The sequence below is a fragment of the Lathyrus oleraceus genome, chromosome 1, assembly GCF_024323335.1.
Source record: "Lathyrus oleraceus cultivar Zhongwan6 chromosome 1, CAAS_Psat_ZW6_1.0, whole genome shotgun sequence".
NCBI classification, from domain to species: Eukaryota; Viridiplantae; Streptophyta; class Magnoliopsida; order Fabales; family Fabaceae; genus Lathyrus; species Lathyrus oleraceus.
The window spans coordinates 45,589,010-45,608,932 of NC_066579.1; the positions used below are offsets into that span (position 1 = coordinate 45,589,010).

The following is a 19,923-nucleotide window of genomic DNA, read 5'->3' on the forward strand; positions in this document are numbered from 1 at the left end:
GGTATAAACATAATTTTTAAAATACTAAGGTAGAGCACACACACACCGTCTCATGCACGCACGCGCGCGCGCGCGCACACACACACACACAAACACACACTAATATTAACACTAACGCGCGCGCGCACACATTCAGTGGCGGAGCCAGATAAAATATTTTGGGATGACCGCTAACATAAAATAAAGATTATAAATAAAATGTAAATAGTATTTTAAATAAAACATTAAAGTTAAAATAAATACAAAGTTAATTACTAAAAATTTAAATTACATGACTTAAAACTACCTTAAAGTAATGCTTTACGCGTTTCGAGTGACTTGAAATCGTCAATAATTGACTCCGAACTAATGCTTGCACTAATCTCCCTTTCAATATATACTATCATGCTATCTCCAAGAAACCCATCATCCATCTTGTTTCTCAACTTAGTCTTAATAATTTTCATTGCTGAAAAAGACCTCTCAGTTGTGGCCGTAGAAACGGGAAGAGTCATGATAAGACGAAGTAGTCTATCAATCAAGAAGTAAGTTTCAGCCTGTCCAGATGCAACCAAACATGAACATAGTTCTTGAATAGTTGATAAATTATTCAAGTTTGATGCTTGATGAGCAACAAATAGAAAATGTTGGAGTTGAAATTGCAAATTATTCTTCTCTTGATCACTAAAATTCATAGGATAATATTTTTCAACTAAAAAACAAATAGTATTAATGCTAAAAGCTTTATATCCATCCTTAGGAGATAAAGAACAAGAAAGAGTTAACAAATCCATTGTCTGCTCACTGAATCTGCTATTCAACTCTTGTAACTGTTTGTCAATGGTAGTGAAAAAGATTTCAACTTTAAAGTAATGTTGAATTGTGACTTGATTCTCTTCAAGACGGGAGCGTCCAAATCTTGTTGTTGAATGAACATCATTAAGATCAGGAATCTCAATACCATGCTTTTCACAAAAAGATATCACTTTAGTAAACAATATATCCCAACCATTTTCTCTCAAACCTTGAATAAGATGTTTTGTTGAACGAACTAAGTTCATAGCATTAACTACATCTTGATTTTTTTTGTAAGGCTTGACAAAACATATCTGTTATTCCCATGATTTCTTTCATCAAGTGCAAAATAAATATAAAATCAAATGCCTTCAAGTAATTGTAATAACTATCTGCATCCCCACGTGTAGCATAACTCCCTCTATCTTTTGCATTTTTTTTTAAAACTAAACAAGTTGCTTCATACATGTTTATCAAGTTAGAAATTGAATCGTAATGTGATCCCCAACGAGTATCTCCAGCTCGTTTCAATGTACCAACTTGATTTGCACCTTTACCAGTTACAATCTCATCAATCTCTAACAAATAAGCAATTTCTTCTAATTGGGCAGCTTGTAACTCATGATGACGTTTTGTAGAAGAACAAACAACATTCACAACAAAGATCAACTTCTCAAAAATTTATGAACATGTTTGACTTCTCTTGATGATGTAACCAATGTAAGTTGCAATCGATGAGCAAAACAATGAACATAATATGCATAAGGACAATCCTTCATAAAGAGGGCTTGTAAACCATTCCATTCTCCTCTCATATTGCTAGCACCATCATACCATAGGCCACGAATGTTAGAAACATCAAGGTTATGTCGAGAAAGTATATCACATATTGCTTCCTTAAGAGTTAAAGATGTGGTGTCTTTAACATGTGCCACATCAAAAAATCTCTCTTGTATTAAACCAACTTTATCAACAAATCTTAATACAAGAGCCATTTGTTCCTTTTTTGACTCATCACGAGCTTCATCAACAACGATACAAAATTTGGAATCACCAATTTCCTCACGAATACTCTTTTTCACCCTACTAGAAAGAATTTGTAAGAGCTCTTTTTGAATTTGATGTGAAGTATACTTGCAATTTTGTGGAGCATTTTCCAACACAACTTTTGCAACTTCATCATTGTAGGATGCTAAAAGTTTCAATAACTTAAGAAAGTTACCTTGATTTCTTGATTTTCTACTTTCGTCGTGACCCCTAAAAGCACAAGCTTGTAGTGTTAACCAACGAACAATGTCAATTGAAGTCTTGAGTCGTAACCGATTATTCATTCTTTGACTTGAACTTTGCACTTGAATAACATTTCTAATATGACCATCTTGAGTCAACAAGTCTTGACAAGCTTTCATTGAATTATTGTGTGGTGAGCAAGGATCCTTCCCTATGTGTTTAAGAAAGGAATAATGTTTTTCATTCCTAACTTTCTTCCAATTTCTAAAACCCATAGAAATAAAGACAAGTGATCCGAGACGTCCACTTAGTTTTTTGCTAAAAAGGTAACATGGTAAGAAATATGCGGCATCTTCAGATGGTGAATATTCTAACCATGATGGAAATATGCTAAACCAAGTATGTTGAAACCTTCTCGGATGATCCTCGTTACCGGACAAAGGATAGTTTTCTAAATAAATTTGATATGGATCCCATTTTAGATAAGCTTTTCGTATTGCATCCACTTGATTTGGTGGATATTGCCAAATCAGAGGACGCTTTCCAGGATCGCGTTCTAAAGAATTTTTAAAACCATGATGCTCTTCAATTGTTGGATTCTCAAGAACTGTTTCAGATTCGGATGTCAGGATTATAATTTCTTCATCTCTCTCTTCTCTTTCAATTTCACATGCTTTCCTTTTGAAAAAAGAATCAATTTTCCTATTATTCATCTTTACTCTTCCTATAATATCATATCATATCCAAAAATCAATTTAGAGAACATAAAAATTAAAAGAGAAAAAAATTAATAAACTTAATTAATCAACTTTAATCCGTTTTCAAATGCCGGTAACTTCACTATTAGAAATTAGCAGCAACAATGATTAAATAAACCTTATTACAGTGTATAACTATATTTGTAAATTACAGTGTTATGAATTGGCTTAATAAACCTCATATAGATTATTTTAACACATCAAGAAAGAAGAACCCTAAAAATCTCAAAAACACAAATCAAACAATCACTTTAATTTGTTACTTTTTATAAAAGAAGAATGAATAAAGTTTTTTACCTGTTAGATGCTGATCACTTTAATCTGTTTCGATTCCGGTGCCGGTAGCAAACCCATATGAGAAAGAAAGAAAAGGTAGGAGCTTTTTACCTTATTTGTATTTTAACCTAACTTTGAATGAAAAATAAAAAATAAAAATTAATTTTAATTTAAAATAAGGATGTTTTAGTAATTTAATATATATGAATTAAAAAAAAATAAAAAGTTGAGGGGTGACCGTGGCCTTCCCACGTCCCCCCTCAGTTCCGCCACTGCACACACACTAACACGCTAACATTAACACACACACACACACACATACACTAATACTAGCTCTCTCTCTCTCTCTCACACACACACACACACTCACACAAAAAATACTAAGACACACTCTCTCTCTCTCTCTTTCTCTCTCTCTCTCTCTCTGAGACACTATTTTCAAAGTCTCTCTTATTTGATAAAATACCTGAAAATATTTTTTATATGCATCTTTAATTGATTACTGAATTATTTAATTAATTATGAAGTACTTTATACTAGTTAATAGATTACCAAATTATGGTTAATTGATTAACTCATTTATAAGACTTTCAACGATTAAAGAAGCCTTTAATCGATTAATGACGAAGAAATTCAAATGCTTTTCATATTTGGATCTTCTAATCGATTACCTAGCTACATTAAAAATGCCTACAAAACCATTTTCCTTTTGAGTCACATCTTTTTCTATATAAATGATGCTTCTTCTCATTTTATTTTACACTATAATTTGAATTTGAAATCTCTCTTTCTCACTTTCTAGTATTTTCTTCTATTTTTTTCCTATTATTTCTTCAAAGTTTCTTTAGTGTTGGAAGAGTGAAAAATACCTATGAGAATTTTATTGTAATGGTGTTGTGCCATTTTTGGTCTTATTCAAGAGTGAGATTCTCTTGAGTAATATCTTTGTTTAGTTTATAACTTAGCTTATTAAAAGGTCTATTTAGTTCGGAGCTTAGCCTATTAAATTTTTTATTTGGTTAAGAGCTTAGCTTGTCAAAAGCTCAGTTTGGTTTGAAGCTTAACGTGTTAAAAACTCTATTTTGTTTTGAGATTAATTTGTATAAAATATCTTGTTTGTTGTAAGAAGGTTAGTGTGCATATCATGTAAAGATATTTTAGCGAAACTCGCAAGAGAAAACTCTTGGGGACAGTAGTAGGTTAAGTGGTAGATCGAACCTATATAAATCTCTAGTAAAATCTCTCTAACTCTATCTCCTTATTTTTGGTCATTTATTTTCTTTTATCTCTATTTCCTTCTTCTTTATTCTCCATTGCTTTATATCTAATAGACTGATATAAATCAATTTTTGAATATCACAATTTACATTCCTCTTGTGTTTGGAGCCACTTGGTCAACAAGTGACATCAGAGCCGAACTTCTGTTATAAGACTAATCGTCCTAAGAGGAAGGAATGAGTTCAAACGATTCACTAAACAAACTTTTATCCTTTAATGGAGGAGGATATGCCTTATGGAAAGAGAAGATGAGAATACCTATAAATGAGATGCATTTTGATATTTGGAAAGTTGTAAAAAAATGGTCATTTTGTTCCCACTCATCAAATTAACGACATTATGATAAAAAAAGGAAAATGTTTGGACCAAAGAGGAAAAAGAAAAAGTTCAACGCGGTTTATATGCTTAGACTATCATCAATATGGCTCTTGATCTTAATGAATTTTTGCGTATTTCTCTCAAACGCAAAAGAAAGGTGAGACATCTTTAAAATCATCCACGAAGGAACAACTGAGTTAAAAAGGGAAAGGATGAACCCATTAACCCAAGAGTATGAACTATTCTAAATAAAACCTAAAGAAAATATTTATGATATGCAAAAATGATTCATTCATATTGTGAGTCACATGATAACTTTGGGAAAAGTTTTTCAAAATGCGGACTTGGTTGTAAAAGTCCATAGATGCTTAAACTATAGTTGGCGATTCAAAGTTACTGCGATTTCTAAATGTAGGGACTTGTCTTCCATGGATTTGACTACTTTATTGGTAAATTGCAAGAGCACGACATGGATATGAAAAGGTTCGTTATTGATGAAGAAGGACATAAGAAGAAAAAAAGTCTACTTCTCAAGGCTGAGGAAGAAAAAAGATTATGACTTTAATGAAGATATGATGTTGCTTGTGCAAAACTTCGAAAGGTATATGAAGCACTTAAAGCAGCAAAAGTTGTAACAAAAGACTGAAGGAGGATCCTCATTTACTCCTACATGATTTCAACTTGGAAAGAAGAGACACAAAAGACCAAACTACTCACAAAACCAAAACCAAAGAAGAAATTAGAACCAGAGAAAATTCAAGAAACCTAAAAAAGAAACTAAGAAAATCTACACTGCTTCAGATGAAAATGACATTGAATCCTTAGATAATAAAGAAACCATCATCTGTCTCATGACGGATCATGAAGAAAAAGAGGTAACTTCACATTTCTCTTATTATGATTTATTTCATATTTATAAAAAATTAAATAAAGAAACAAGTAAATTAAAACATTTTGTCTCTACCTCTAAAACCACTACTTCTTCTCTTGAATTTGAAAATAAAAACTTATTGGAAGAAATTAAGTTTTAAAGAGAGACAAAATATTTTTATTCAAAATTCTTTTTCTTCTCACGAAGTCTTAGTTGAATCTACCAAATGTGATCAATGCGATGTTTTGAAAAATAAAATTGACGATGTACAAAACATACTTGATGAATTCACTAAAGGTTATAAACCTAAATTCAGTAACATACGTCATGCTCATCAAACTTCTAAATCGTAAAGCATCACATAATAAGGATGACCTAGGTTATAAACCTAAATTCAGGAACATACGTCATGCTCATCAAACTTCTAAATTAAAAACTCTTAAATGCAATTATTGTAATGAGAATGATGTCATATTTCTATATACTATTTTATTAAGAAAAACCATGAAAGTAGACATGAACATCCTCCTTCACATTTTTATAAAGAACATCATGAATGGAAAAATGAGAAACATATCTACTTCATCATATTTTTGCAATTATGATACTCATGAGAAATCTAGTAAAAATATTTATCAAACTAACATTAGAGGGTCTAAAATAATTTGGGTACCTAAAGTTAAGACCTAAGTTTATCATGTAGGAATGTTTTATTATAAATTTATCTAGAGTAATATTTTCTCTTGAGTAAATCATTCTTTCTTAGGAAGTTATTGGAAAAAACCAAAGTCCCACATTGGTTAAAGATAGAATCCAGAAAGAGTTTATATAGAGTGATATCCCTCACCTTACAAGTCGATTTTGTAGGGATGAGTTAGTCCAAACTCTAATTCTATCATAAGTAATAATTTTGGCTAGGAGGTAAACCATTGAAAAATATCTTCTTTATTTTTGGGGGATTAAATTAAGTATCTGTTTAGTTCGTGAGCTCTACCATTGAAGAAAAACTCTATTTTGGGTTTATGAAGAATAACCAATGAAAAATCTTCACGACGGTTCTTGAGCTCAACCCGTTAAAAGTTCTATCGATTTGAGATTAGGTTGGTGTAAAATTTCACTTGATTTCTGAGTTCAGCCTGTGTAAAAGCTCAGTAGATTCGAGATCAGTCCAGTAAAAACCTCGGTTCGGGTCATGGTCAACCCTGGTAAAACTTCGATTCAGTTTGAAGGATAGTCAACTCAAAACTCAATATTGGTTCGAGATCAACCTGTTCAAACTTGTTTGGTGTTTGGCGAGATGACTAATTAACTGCTTCAAGCTTGTTTGCTGTTTGGTGAGATCGAACACTAGCCGCTTCAAGCTTGTTTATTGTTTGGAGACTAACCACTTCAAACTATGTTCAACGTTTGGTTAGAAGTTAGCCTGGAACTTCATTTTCTTATATAAGGGGACTTGTGGACTTAACCTTCTAAAAACCCTCAAGTAATAGTGAATAATATCAAGATCTATTCTTGAAGAAAGGAGTATGTTACTTCCTTAAGATCAAACATCTATAAATCTCTAGTTTCATCTGTCTCCCCAATCTCTTTTACTTTCCACTTATTTTCTTTACTTCAAATTTCTATTACACACTCAAACGCTTTTTGTTAAAATATTTTTAAACTCTGATTTTCAAAATAATTTTGTTTTGAATCAACATTTTTTAAACTTTCAAAACTCATCTCCTTTATCTTGTGTATGGAGTCACAAGTCTAATAATACGGAATTATGATTTTTTGATAAACAAAAAAATATGATTTTTCGATTTATATTATAGTTTGAAAGAGGGGAGATTTAGAAAGTTGGAGAGGAAACATAAAAGAAAAAGTGAAAAAAAATTAGTGATTGAAAGGAAAATGAAAGCCAAAATAACAAGATAGACTATGGAAATAAAAAATATTGTTGGTAATAATTTAGAAGTTTGTCTTTTATGTTTACCTCATTTTTTTTTACTCATTTCTTTTTCTATTTCACATTCTTCCTTTTTCTTTTCAATCAAGTAAGTAATTCTTATTTTATTTTATTTTTAGTCAATAACTTCCCTTGTTTTTCTCTTACTCGAGGAATATTAAAAAGATTTAATTGAAATACACTGACAATGTAAAATGATTTTACACAGTCAGTTAATCATAAACGTTGGATATTAAAATAAATTTGATTTTTATTTTAAAAATCTAAAAAGTAATACAAACGGATAATGATGATGAATAAATCTTTTTACATCAACAGTGTATAGTAATTAATCTCATATTAAAGTAATAAACAAAGATATAAAGAAGATGATGGTGGAAAAATACGACCATCCGATGCAAAATATTAATACTAACTTCAATATTAACAAAAGTTTAGATACATATTTGACTCTCAATTTTTCCTTAATTAGCTTGTAGATGGATATTCAATTTTTTTAGTACGCTCACATATGAATATGTGAACGGTATTTTTTATTTATACTTATCTCTTATCTCTCCCACGTCTCTTTTGCAGTAGGAGGTATTTTCTTACAAACTTCTTTATCTCCTTCCAAAGACCTATCTTAAATTAAGATGAATGAATATATATTTTATTTATAAGTTATATTTTCATGCCGCAGTAAAAAACAGTAGACAAAAGGGACACGTAATAAATGAATAAATAAATAAATAAAAACAAAAAAAGAATGATAATAAAAATAAATTTTATTGCAATGCCAAGTCCCTTGGTACAAAATACACAAGATTGATACCAAATCCTAAACTTTAAAAACCATAACAACATTTAAGTCAAGCTTAATCAATTAATTAATTTAAAGATCAATGAACTCCAATATCATGATGGGTGATTCCATAAGAATGTTGGTGGTGTTGATGTATTCGATTGTTCCTGATAGCATAGCATCCTAAAACATATATAGTAGTGAGGATCATAAGCACACAAACATTGAATATAGTTAGATATCTCCACTGTTTCCTTATATTAGCCAACACTTGTCCTTTGCAAGAATTGCAATCATAACACAACATTTTCTCCTTATTCTTCCAAGTTCTACAATCTGTATCATTCACTGCTGGACCTGTTTTCGGTACTTCCCAGAATGTTTCATTTTTCTTAGTGAATCCACATTGCTCAGGTGGCTTACAACATCCAACCTATCAATAGCATAAACCAGTTATCCTAAGACACTACTAAAAAACATGACATGACATGGAAGTATAACTAACCTGTCGGATGGAGATGTTCCGTTGACACAAACCTACACCAACCAAACAACTCTTAATATCATTCCAATTTTTGTCGTTAATAACATATTGCTGTAACCAAAAGGAAAAATCCTCAACCCTATACTCGTGAGTTCCTTTATCAGAGACCCTTTCAGCAACCACTTTATGAGTCACAAACAGTGCAAAAACAGTGAACAACATGAACGCTAATATAACAAAGAACGATGCGAGAAGGTAAGCATAGAGAGCCTCGTTGACGCGGAACAACGACCCCGTTATTCCGAGAATGGACACGACGAAAATGAAGATGGTGCCGAAGAGGAGAGGATACATCAACACTTTGAGACAGTCCGTTTTGTGATAGTGGATGTAGGCGGAACCACCCATTCCGGCGAGTGAAAGGAATAAGGTTAATATGTTAAGGTAACCAACCAATGTGTTGCTTATACGGAACATTTTTTTCTGGTTTTGGATTTGATTATTCGGAGTTGTGTGTTGTTTTTGGGAGAAAAAAAGAACTGCTTTGTAATGGTAACGGTTTGTTGTGGTTGTGGAGGCATGTGTTGTTTTTAGATAGAGGGAATCAGTTGACATAAGCATGTTAATATCGGATTCTTTTCTACGTAGGATATATATTATTAATTGATCACACCCGATAGATTATTAAATATATTTAACTTTTATTGTAGTTAACTATAAAATCATGCTTACCATTAAACAATGTTCTTGGTATAAATTTACAGTCATACATTTTTTATTTTATAAAAAAATATACAATATGGATGAGATGTAGAGAAAAAAAACTTAGAGGAAACTTTACCTAACCCCTATGATTTTTAAATCATTTCTATTTTTTCTTTTCTCATATCAAATAATTTACCAAATTTTACTATTCTATTTAAAATTAATAAATATGTACCCCAAGGGTATTAGATTATTTTACTTAAAAGAGTTAATGATATGTACTTTTACCTCGTCGAATAGATTGGTTTCAAGTATTTCGATATCAAGATTTGTTTACGGGATAACTCATATCATAATTATTCAGTATTATAATCTATACCGAATAACTTAGTTATAAGTTCCTGATAAATTTCATATTTATTCACTAGATTACTTATCTATAAGTAACCCAATATGTAATATATATATTTTTTTGTATGATTCTCAAATATGGAGACCCTTTACATATATGTGATAACAATAAAATATGTTTTGGTATCACTGATGCATTCTCAACTACACATAACTTTGATACACGAGAAGAGACGATAAGGTGGATTGATAAAGAAGTTGGAATAAGACGTAAAGTGATTATTATCGTTGTACTCATTCAGATACTGAAACAGAAAAGAGAGAGAAGCATCAAACTAATATTTGAGTGTGATAAAGGTGAGAAATATAAGGAAGCGGATAATGCAACACAAAGTGCTACTAAGAAATGAGGATGTTCATTCAAAATCAGACCAACACCGTCGAAAGGTAGTTATGGATGAAAGATTGATGTAAAATATGCACTTCACAACCACGTTTTACCTAATACATTTGAAGGTCACTCATTTGTTGGCCGTCTAAGTGCAGACGAACGAAAGTATGTTGTTGATTTGACAAAATGCCATGCTTCACTAAGTAACACACATATTGTTGTCATTGCAAGAGCAAGATTCAGAGAATATCACTCGGATTACGCAAATATATAAACATATAAAAGTAAGTTACAAAAGGAGATCAGAGACCATAAAGTTGAGATACAACATTTGTTTAAGCTGATAAAGGATACACATTGTTTCAAGTCGATCATAATGACCCCGAATGGACTTCTACCGACCTTACAGATCCCGACCAACAACCATATAAAGACTTACTCCTTTTAGAATATTCCTAATACGCTGAGATTATTATTCTAGTGGCCATCAAATACTTCAATGGAAAAGTATCTAACGACTTTTCACAATCGACTCATAACTATTAGCAAGTTAGTTATTTTCTATGTATTATATATAGAGAAAGCGCCAAAATTAGATAACATGTTTCAAATACAATTTCATTTTACTCTTCTTCTCCATATACTGACTTAAGCGTTGAAGTTCTAACCTTGCAAGTCCCTTACTCCACCGCATCGAAACCCGCGATTTGCCATCACCACCGTTCACCTTCTCAATTCTGATTTTTGAATGGAACAATGGCGTCGTCTATGGGAATCGGATGCTGAATCATACAATTTCCATGAATCCATATTCATTATCCAATTTTTGCAATTCCTAACTTCTTTTAATTATCAAGCAAAAGCTTGCACTCAAATGCGATAATCTATCATGATTGAATTCGATTAGCACGATCTCAATCTCCTTTCCTAAAATCTCAAGATTCTCAGTTCTTATTTCCATCGGTAATGGTTGGATCTAACCAGATCATCTATTATGCCAGAAGTTGTCACTTTTTCTCTAGCAATAAGAAATCAACCACCTCTTTCACGCTTCAAAACACCGTAGATCCTTAAATAAACATCTTGCTACATCCAGATCTAGTGCGTACTTCTCAATTATCCATATATGTTCAAGCAAATCCGATAGAGACTCCAGTTCCACTTCTGATTACGCAACCTAAAGACTTGTCTGTCCTCCAAACTCTCTAGAAGAACGCCAGAGTGCAAGGTGCTAACGAACTGTTAGGCAACATGTTTAACATCGTTCAACAACAAAATTCACACGCCTTCGAAGTAAGGCTCTAGCTCCTTGAAGAAAGTTGTCATAATACTCCTTCCAGCGAAAATACAATTCAAGAGGTTGCTTCAAGAAAAACTTATATTGACGTCTCAGAACCTACTGAGACAAAGAAAGATGAGGATCCTCGACTAAAAGACCGCCATGAGAGTAAGAAGCACCAGACTCTTCCTCCAAGCTCTAGTAGGGACCATAACAGTCATGCTCCTTCCCCGGGTCAGGAAGATACTCATTTAAAAAATGTGCAACAAACGAGCCCGATGTCGGTAAGAATACTAGAGAGAAAGATCCCAAAGTGTATTAAAAAACCACCCAAATTGGATGATTATGATGAGAAGGGGGATCCATACAAGCATATGCAACTCGTGGATGACCAACTAAGTTACTTTTGCATTGACAACACATTCGAGTGTAAGATGTTTGCACTAACCTTGGTAGGGCCAGTTCGGTTGTGGTTTAATGTCCTTATTAACATGTGTATTGATTATTTGATGGAATTCTATAATAGATTTTATGCACAAATCACTTCCCATAAGCAACGAACTATAACCGAATCTTCCTTAAGAGAGATCATACAAGGGATGAGGGAAATTTTACAGTCATATATTAACCTATTTATGCAGAACTGTATTAAGGTAGAAGGGGATAAAGAAGGTCTTTAGTGTTGGATCTTCAAGAATGAACTTCTGAGGGACCATCCTTTTAGGAAAAAGTTAGGACAGAAGAAGGCAAAGTCTGTTCAATAAATGTTAACCATGGCCAATCCTTACATGATCTTAGAAGATAAGTTATCTAAGCATTTTGATGATCATGCCTCAATCTATTCTCAATCTAGTCGTCCGATTAAAAAGAAGTCCCACCAGTATCTAGATGATAGTGACCGAGGAATGCTAGGAAGGTATAACAAGTATACTTCTCTAACAGTCTCTTGTGAGAAGATTTATCAAGATTGCATAAATACTAAATTTCAGAAAGTGTGAACCTGACCCCCATACCCTGTCAGATAAACATTTTGGATGGACTAATTGAAATATTGTCGCTTTCATAGAAACCACGACCACAATACTAATGATTGGGTACAATTGAAAGATGCCATCGAAGAGTTTATAAAGAGGGGTTGACTAGCTGAATATATGAAAGGAGTAAGGTGGGATAGAGACGAGTCACCTAAGGGTAAATCTCCCTCGAAGACCATGACGACCGACACCAGTGGAGAAAGCAAAGAAATAAAAGGGAAAACACTCGTACATTGCTTTCATAACCATTAAAGCACCACATGAAAACCTCCCATCCAAATAACTATGAAGAGGAAGATTACGAATATGATATTTGTCTACCATAAGGAAATAAGTATGTTAATAAAAGTCGCTAACCTTCCAATGTTAAGATTCAAAAAAACTCAGAGGCTTTCCCAACAAAAATCCCCCCTTGTGATCATTGCAACAACTGGGAATTTTGATGTATCTCAGATCCTCATCAAAGGTGGAAGCTCATGTGACATCATGTACTCGAAATTATTCGAGAAAATGGACCTAAATGAAAGCAACTTACTTCCATATGTAGGCTCAGACCTCCAAGCATTCAACGTGACCATAACCTACCCATGGGGATATGTGGAACTGATAGTTTCTATTGGCAGTGGAGAGAACATTCGAGCATAAAATTATCAACTTCTTGTTGTTCATTGTAGCAGGGTCTATAATTTCCTCTTGGGACGATAATTTTGGCCATGTTAAATGTTGTTGCTTCACCATTCCATCTCAAACTTAAATACCACGACCTACAAAGAGAGCCATCTACCATCAATGCTGAATTGGAGGGAGCAAAGAGAATATACCATGCTCTCTAAAAATATTATGGAGAAGGCATACCCATGGATCTCAACGTCAGTTCCCTCATCGGGAAACTCAATCGGATGAGCATCCGTCCTCCAAAAAATGACCGAAGAGGCCATAAGAAGCGAATAAATAAGCGGCAGTCTTCCCGCCTAGTTATTTTCCCTATTCCTCAACCATTCAAAATGTTATGCTTAAGTAATTTGTAGTTTCATGTTCCTAATACATTACGAGAAGTACCATAATACGATGGTTATGTTGCTTGTCTTATCGCTTTCATTTTCGTTTACTTTCATTTATTGAGTATCCTTCATGATTGCTTCTCTCTGGATCTAGTTTTAAAACAATTTGTTTTTTAGCATGAATAAACCAATTTTTATATTTTAGTTTTGATCATGATATTTTAAGTCAATTTCCCAAGTTAGTGAAACAATAACCACTAGTGATATCAACTAAAGTCACGTGCGAAGTGAAATTTCGAACTATTTTGAAAAACTTGAAAAATTAAGATTTCTTGTTTATGATTTAAATAAAGCATAATACCTGACTCGAATTATTCAAAATATAAGCAAAACAAGAAAATTTACGTGTCTATGATTCGAATCACAGATTACGTCTGATTCAAATCATGCAACTATGTGATTCGAATCACATTTTATGCATGACTCGAATCACAGTGCCTTGTATGATTTGAATCAGGCTTAACACATGATTCAAATCATGAACATGTATGACTCGAGTCACAGTCAAATCATAGGAAAATAGGTTACTTTCATTATGATATCTTGTGTTACGCTACTTTCTCACTTGACTCAAATTATTGAATGCACTTGACTCAAATCTAACTATATTTTTCCATCCATTTTTGTGCTTAATCTTAAGCACATATAAAATCATTTTGTCATCTCATTTCCAAAAAACACCTGTGTGGATCTCATAATAAACATCGTGATTTTCTATGAAACCAACACCCTTTCACTTTTGAAAGTTCAAAAACTCTTCCAACAAATTTATTTCATCTTGAACTTTAGTTTGACTTCAGATCTTGATAATGGGAGATGCATATTTGATTGAAGGAGACATTGTCTTGAAACTAATTGTTCTTGAAGATTGAGTAAGTATTTTCAAGTAGCTTGCAAGATTGAGGTTCTTGTCATTGGTGTTGACAAATTCCAATGAAAAAGGAGTTTATTATCTCCATATTACCTTGGTAGTGATTATGTGGGAGGCTACATAAAAGGTGGAGTTCTTCTTAAATCTTCAGACAATTCATCTCTCAAGGAATCGATAGAGTCTATGGGTGATTGCTATACACGAAGGCTTATAGGAGATTGGTGATATTGGAAGATTCAAGAAACATTAATCTGTAGCGGTAAATTGATGATAATCAAGCTATGGATAAGCAATACATCAAATAACAAGAGTCGCCACTGCACTTTTATTGTTTCCAAGGGAAAAAGGGAAAAAGTATGAACAAAACCCAAAAGTAAGAAGTTTTCAAATCAAAACTAATAAAATGTCAGAGATTACAGGTAAGGGGGTTGGTTACATAGAGGGAAGGTGTTAACACCCAAAGTGTCCTAGGTACTCCTAGGGAGCCCTTTTTTCTGTGCATATGTATTTTTGTAGAAAGTGATGTTAGCAAACAAATAGAATTGGGGGATGAGAAAATAATTCATTAATTATATTTTTTTTGTTTGACAAGACCTTCGGACTTGTGCCTACGTACAAACATAAAAATGAGGGATCAAAACCTCATAATTCGTGATACAAATTTCAAAGTGGGTGCATTGCTTTTAACAAAAATTAAGTTTGAAAGGCACAAAGGACTGAAAATTGTTTGAATGAGTTAGTTCTTTTTTGGCTTTTGAAAGTTTAGGTCAAGTATAGTTAAGTCTATTTACAAGTTTGATTAAGAAAAGAAGTTTGAAAATGCAATGGCATAAGGCCAAAGTTTCTAGTTTGCAAAGTGGTCAAAATTTAGAAAATAACAAGTTCAAACAAAGAAGTTTTTAAAAGGAGGAAGAGATTTCGAAATTAAAGAAATGGGGAGGAGATGAAGAGACTAATCCTATGTACAAAATTAAAAGTTAAGAGTTGAAAAGATCTAACTGATGGGTAGCAATCCAATAGGCAAGAATGCCATATAGAAACCCTAAATTCCCTTGGATATTAGAATCAAGCAACAAACAATGCATACAATATTAACTTGAAGAGCAAGACATCAAATAAAGATAGCCCCATCCAAGCTTTAGCCATTCCATAATCTTCTTCAAATTGGCCTATGTAGCAGATGAATTCCACAAGTCACAGGTTCAAAATAACAGCTTCACAATGATCATGTTGCAGATGAACTCAGATGAATCTTCAATGATGTATCAAATGAAGTTTCAAATTGCAAGCACTTAGTTTCATGATAGTTGGCATTAACCAAGTCCTTTAGCATAGGAATGTTGCCTAAATTCTAAGTCCAATTGTCCAAGATCAAGTCAACAGTCCACACAATAGACTTTTAGGGTTTTTGTTATTATTATGTACATTAATGATTAGAGACCATTCAAACAAACAAAGTATAAACAAGTTATATCACACAATATGGTCCAAGTGAACAAAGTGAAAATGCATTAATATAAACAATTAGAATGGTGTGAATAATGGCAAATGAATAGAGCTTAAAAATTAAAGTGCATTAAAATAAAGGACTTGAAATTAAATGTTAGTTGTTAATAAGTTAGAAGTTAGTATTGTTTTGCTTTTGCTTTTGTTTTAAGTCATTCTTTGGAGAACACTCAACCCACTTATCGAAAGCATGGATCCTTGAGCCAAGACATCTTCCAAAGGAAGGAAAAAAGGTCAAGTTTCCACATAATACCATGAAAGAGGGGAGATTTACAATCTCACTAACTAGAACGCTATGCCTTTTGCGTCAAAAATTTAGTGCTATGTTAAGCAGTCGTAATGGGACTTATGTAGAAGTGACAACTATTTGGGACCGGGCAATAAAATTTTGGTGTTAATGCATGTTAGAGACATAGTATAATGGACTATGCTCATGAAACATATCACACACAAAAAGAATATGCAAAAGAGGTGGCCTAATCTCATCCATACTCATGTTGATTTTTCAATCAACTAGCTTTAGAACTTTGAGATATCATAGGCCAAATGAAATGGATGCATAAAGAAGGGGAATTAGATGAAGAGGGAGGGGAATGGATCAAAACTCAGATAGGTCAAATGAGGACTTTTACCAAATTAATATCATTCATTCATTTTAGGAGATGGAATGTACATTCCATCAATCCCCTAAATCCAATGATATTAACCTAGCAAAGTTAAATCAACCTTGACCAAAGCCCAACAACACAAGTCAAACTTATACAAACCATCACAAGAGGTCAACACAACTATTTGGCATTTATTCAATTTAAAAATACTAAAATAATGCATTTAAATTAAATATGGTTGATCAAATTCCTAAAATCTCATCAAAACACCAAAGAAATTGCCATGAGATTTATCATAGGTCAAACAAGGTCAAAGGAACTTGGAGAAAAAATTTCAGAATTTTTACAGACTTAAAAGTATTTTTAAACAATTAAAAATAAACACAAAATCAATTAAATTAGGAAAAATATTAATAATGATCCAAAAAATAATTTTAATTCAGAATATGAAAGAGGAATTTATTTAAATTTTTTTGGTGAAACTCTCATATTTTTTGGATCAATATTAAGATTAATATGAATTAATGAAAATCAAATGAATTAAAACAAAAATAAAAAAATCAAAAAAATGTGAGCCACTTGATCTCCCTCATTAATTGAAGTGGCAGATCAAGTGGATATAAACGCGCGTTCCATGATGCACTCCAGTCAACGCGGCGTAGACTTGGTATTCAGAAGCAACACATGAGATTAAAACATTTTAAAAGAGATCAATGGCTCAGAACCTGTCCAGCACACCACCGGCGCTGGACCTTCGATCACCTTCTCAGGCGAGGTCCACCGGACTGGTTCACTCATCACCATCAAGAAAATGAAAAAGGGGGACATGACCTGAAAGAAAAATGGCTTAGAGCACGAATCTGACCTCAATTTCAACTAACTCCAAATATATAAAAAGATATGAGGAGTTGAATTTTGAGGTGTGACAACTGAGTTGCTTCGATTTGACCTCAAAGCAACTCAATCTTCTTGCCTACATTGGTAGGACTTCAGACAACCAAAGATCCAAGAGAATTGATGAGAATTGAGTGAGAATCGAAGAGAAGAAGTTTTCTGAAATTTACCTTCAATGCTGTGCAGAACTTGATGTTGCTTGCTTCAAACTTGATCTAATCACACTTGAGAAGCTTGTAGGAGAGGTTTGGCAATGGTACAAAGCTTTGGATCCTGGAGTTCTTGAATCTCCAAACAATGAGATTCAAACTGAATTTTCAAGTAAAAAATTATCAGGTTTTCCTTTGAAATGTGAGGGTTTCAATTGGGGGGCAAAGCTGGCGCACAAGGTCTGTTTGAATTGAGCTCCAAGGGTTTGTATTTATAGCAATTGGGACTGATATTTGCACACTTGAAAAATTGCTAAATTTGGACATTTCATACACAAGCTTGCATGGGCGTGTACATGCCCATGAAGCAATCCAATTTGATCCACTTGCATCTGTTCTGAAGTTTAAATGAGGCTTAGATGTCAAGGCAATGTGAAATGTGATTTTTGGCACAATCATGCTCACCACCGGCGCTGGACCTTCGATCACCTTCTCAGGCGAGGTCCACCGGACTGGTTCACTCATCACCATCAAGAAAATGAAAAAGGGGGACATGACCTGAAAGAAAAAATGGCTTAGAGCACGAATCTGACCTGAATTTCAACTAACTCCAAATATATAAAAAGATATGAGGAGTTGAATTTTGAGGTGTGACAATTGAGTTGCTTCGATTTGACCTTAAAGCAACTCAATCTTCTTGCCTATATTGGTAGGACTTCAGACAACCAAAGATCCAAGAGAATTGATGAGAATTGAGTGAGAATTGAAGAGAAGAAGTTTTCTGAAATTTACCTTCAGTGCTGTGCAGAACATGATGTTGCTTGCTTCAAACTTGATCTGATCACACTTAAGAAGCTTGTAGGAGAGGTTTGGCAATGGTACAAAGCTTTGGATCCAGGAGTTCTTGAATCTCCAAACAGTGAGATTCAAACTGAATTTTCAAGTTAAAAATTATCAAGTTTTCCTTTGAAATGTGAGGGTTTCAATTGGGGGGGCAAAGCTGGCGCGCAAAGTCTGTTTGAATTGAGCTCCAAGGGCCTGTATTTATAGCAATTGGGACTGATATTTGCACACTTGAAAAATTGCTAAATTTGGACATTTCATACACAAGCTTGCATGGGCGTGTACATGCCCATGAAGCAATCCAATTTGATCCACTTGCATCTAATCTGAAGTTCAAATGAGGCTTGGATGTCAAGGCAATGTGAAAGGTGATTTTTGGCATTTGATTTCTTCCAATCATGCAGCTCTATTAAAGCCATGCGCATACCTATCAAATCTCTTCCAAAATTCATGAACTTGGGTTATTTGGAAAGCTTAGATCAAGGGGAACAAGTCTGATGTTGAACAATTTTCCATTTGGAGCTTGGATCATGGTGAATTTTGAGGTGGAAGTTTGGAAATTTCAACCTGTTTAGCATTTCATCCATTCATTTAGCATTTCATATTGCATTTCATCATGTCAATCAGAATTAGATCCAAGAAACTTTAAAAAAATAAAATAAAAAAAACGAAAAAAATAAAAATGAAAAAAAAAAATAAAAAAAAATAATTTTTTACAAAAATAAATAAATAAATAAAAATAATAATAAATAAATAAATAAAATATAATAGAAAAACTTGGACTTGGACCTCTCTCATTTGAGCCCACAAAGCCATGAAAATCAGGTTATAAAAGAGGGAGATCAGACAGAAAAAGGAAGAGAAGCAAAATACTCTGAGGTTTCCTTGGAACAAAACCCTGGACAAAACCTGAAGAGAAACCTGACAGAGAACTCAGAGCAACCCCCAGACAGCTCTGAAAAATTCAATCTGACTCACACACTTTCATCTCACGCAAACCCTAACATTGCCTTGCAAACCCAGCCGTACCATTTGATTTCAACCGGTCTCTCCCATCAGACTCTTGCAGAGATGGTTTGCGTGGTTTTCCCACTTTATTTGTGGGATACCATCTAGAGGTTCATTCCGATTACCTGTACTGACTCACCTTTCTTTGATGGCATTAGCTTGGGAGATCCCTGGGTTTCTTACTCCTTTAATTGCTGTTACTTCGGATCTTTATCCGTGTGGTACTTTTACCTCTTTTCCGCATTTTATCGCTTTCTTAGCTGGAAGACCTCGATAGGAGGCATTTGTTTTCTTTTGTTTATTTACTTCTGAGCCCCCTTGTTGGCACATTTACTTTATACATGTTTGTTTTGTATGTGTTCGTATCCCTGCAGGTAGCGCGGTTCCTTCGTCAAGGACTGCCTTTTTGCCCTTGAGCATCCCAAACCCTAAAACCCAAAGCAACACGTTAACTCCTTCTACTACAGGCGAGTAAGTCTCCAAAGGTCGAGCATCCGGT

At 33.5% G+C, this 19,923-nt stretch overlaps 1 protein-coding gene across 1 annotated transcript; it reads right to left on the reverse strand.

Annotated features, from left to right (window-relative positions):
- Positions 1-8,205: 8,205 nt before the first annotated feature.
- On the reverse strand, positions 8,206-9,232 carry LOC127098316 (tetraspanin-11). The gene is made up of 2 exons (XM_051036913.1): positions 8,746-9,232; positions 8,206-8,673 (listed from the first exon to the last, which is right to left on the reverse strand). Exons 1-2 carry the CDS (start codon positions 9,199-9,201, stop codon positions 8,338-8,340), a joined length of 792 nt encoding a protein of 263 aa, XP_050892870.1. The 5' UTR covers positions 9,202-9,232; the 3' UTR covers positions 8,206-8,337.
- Between the last annotated feature and the right edge of the window lie 10,691 nt (positions 9,233-19,923).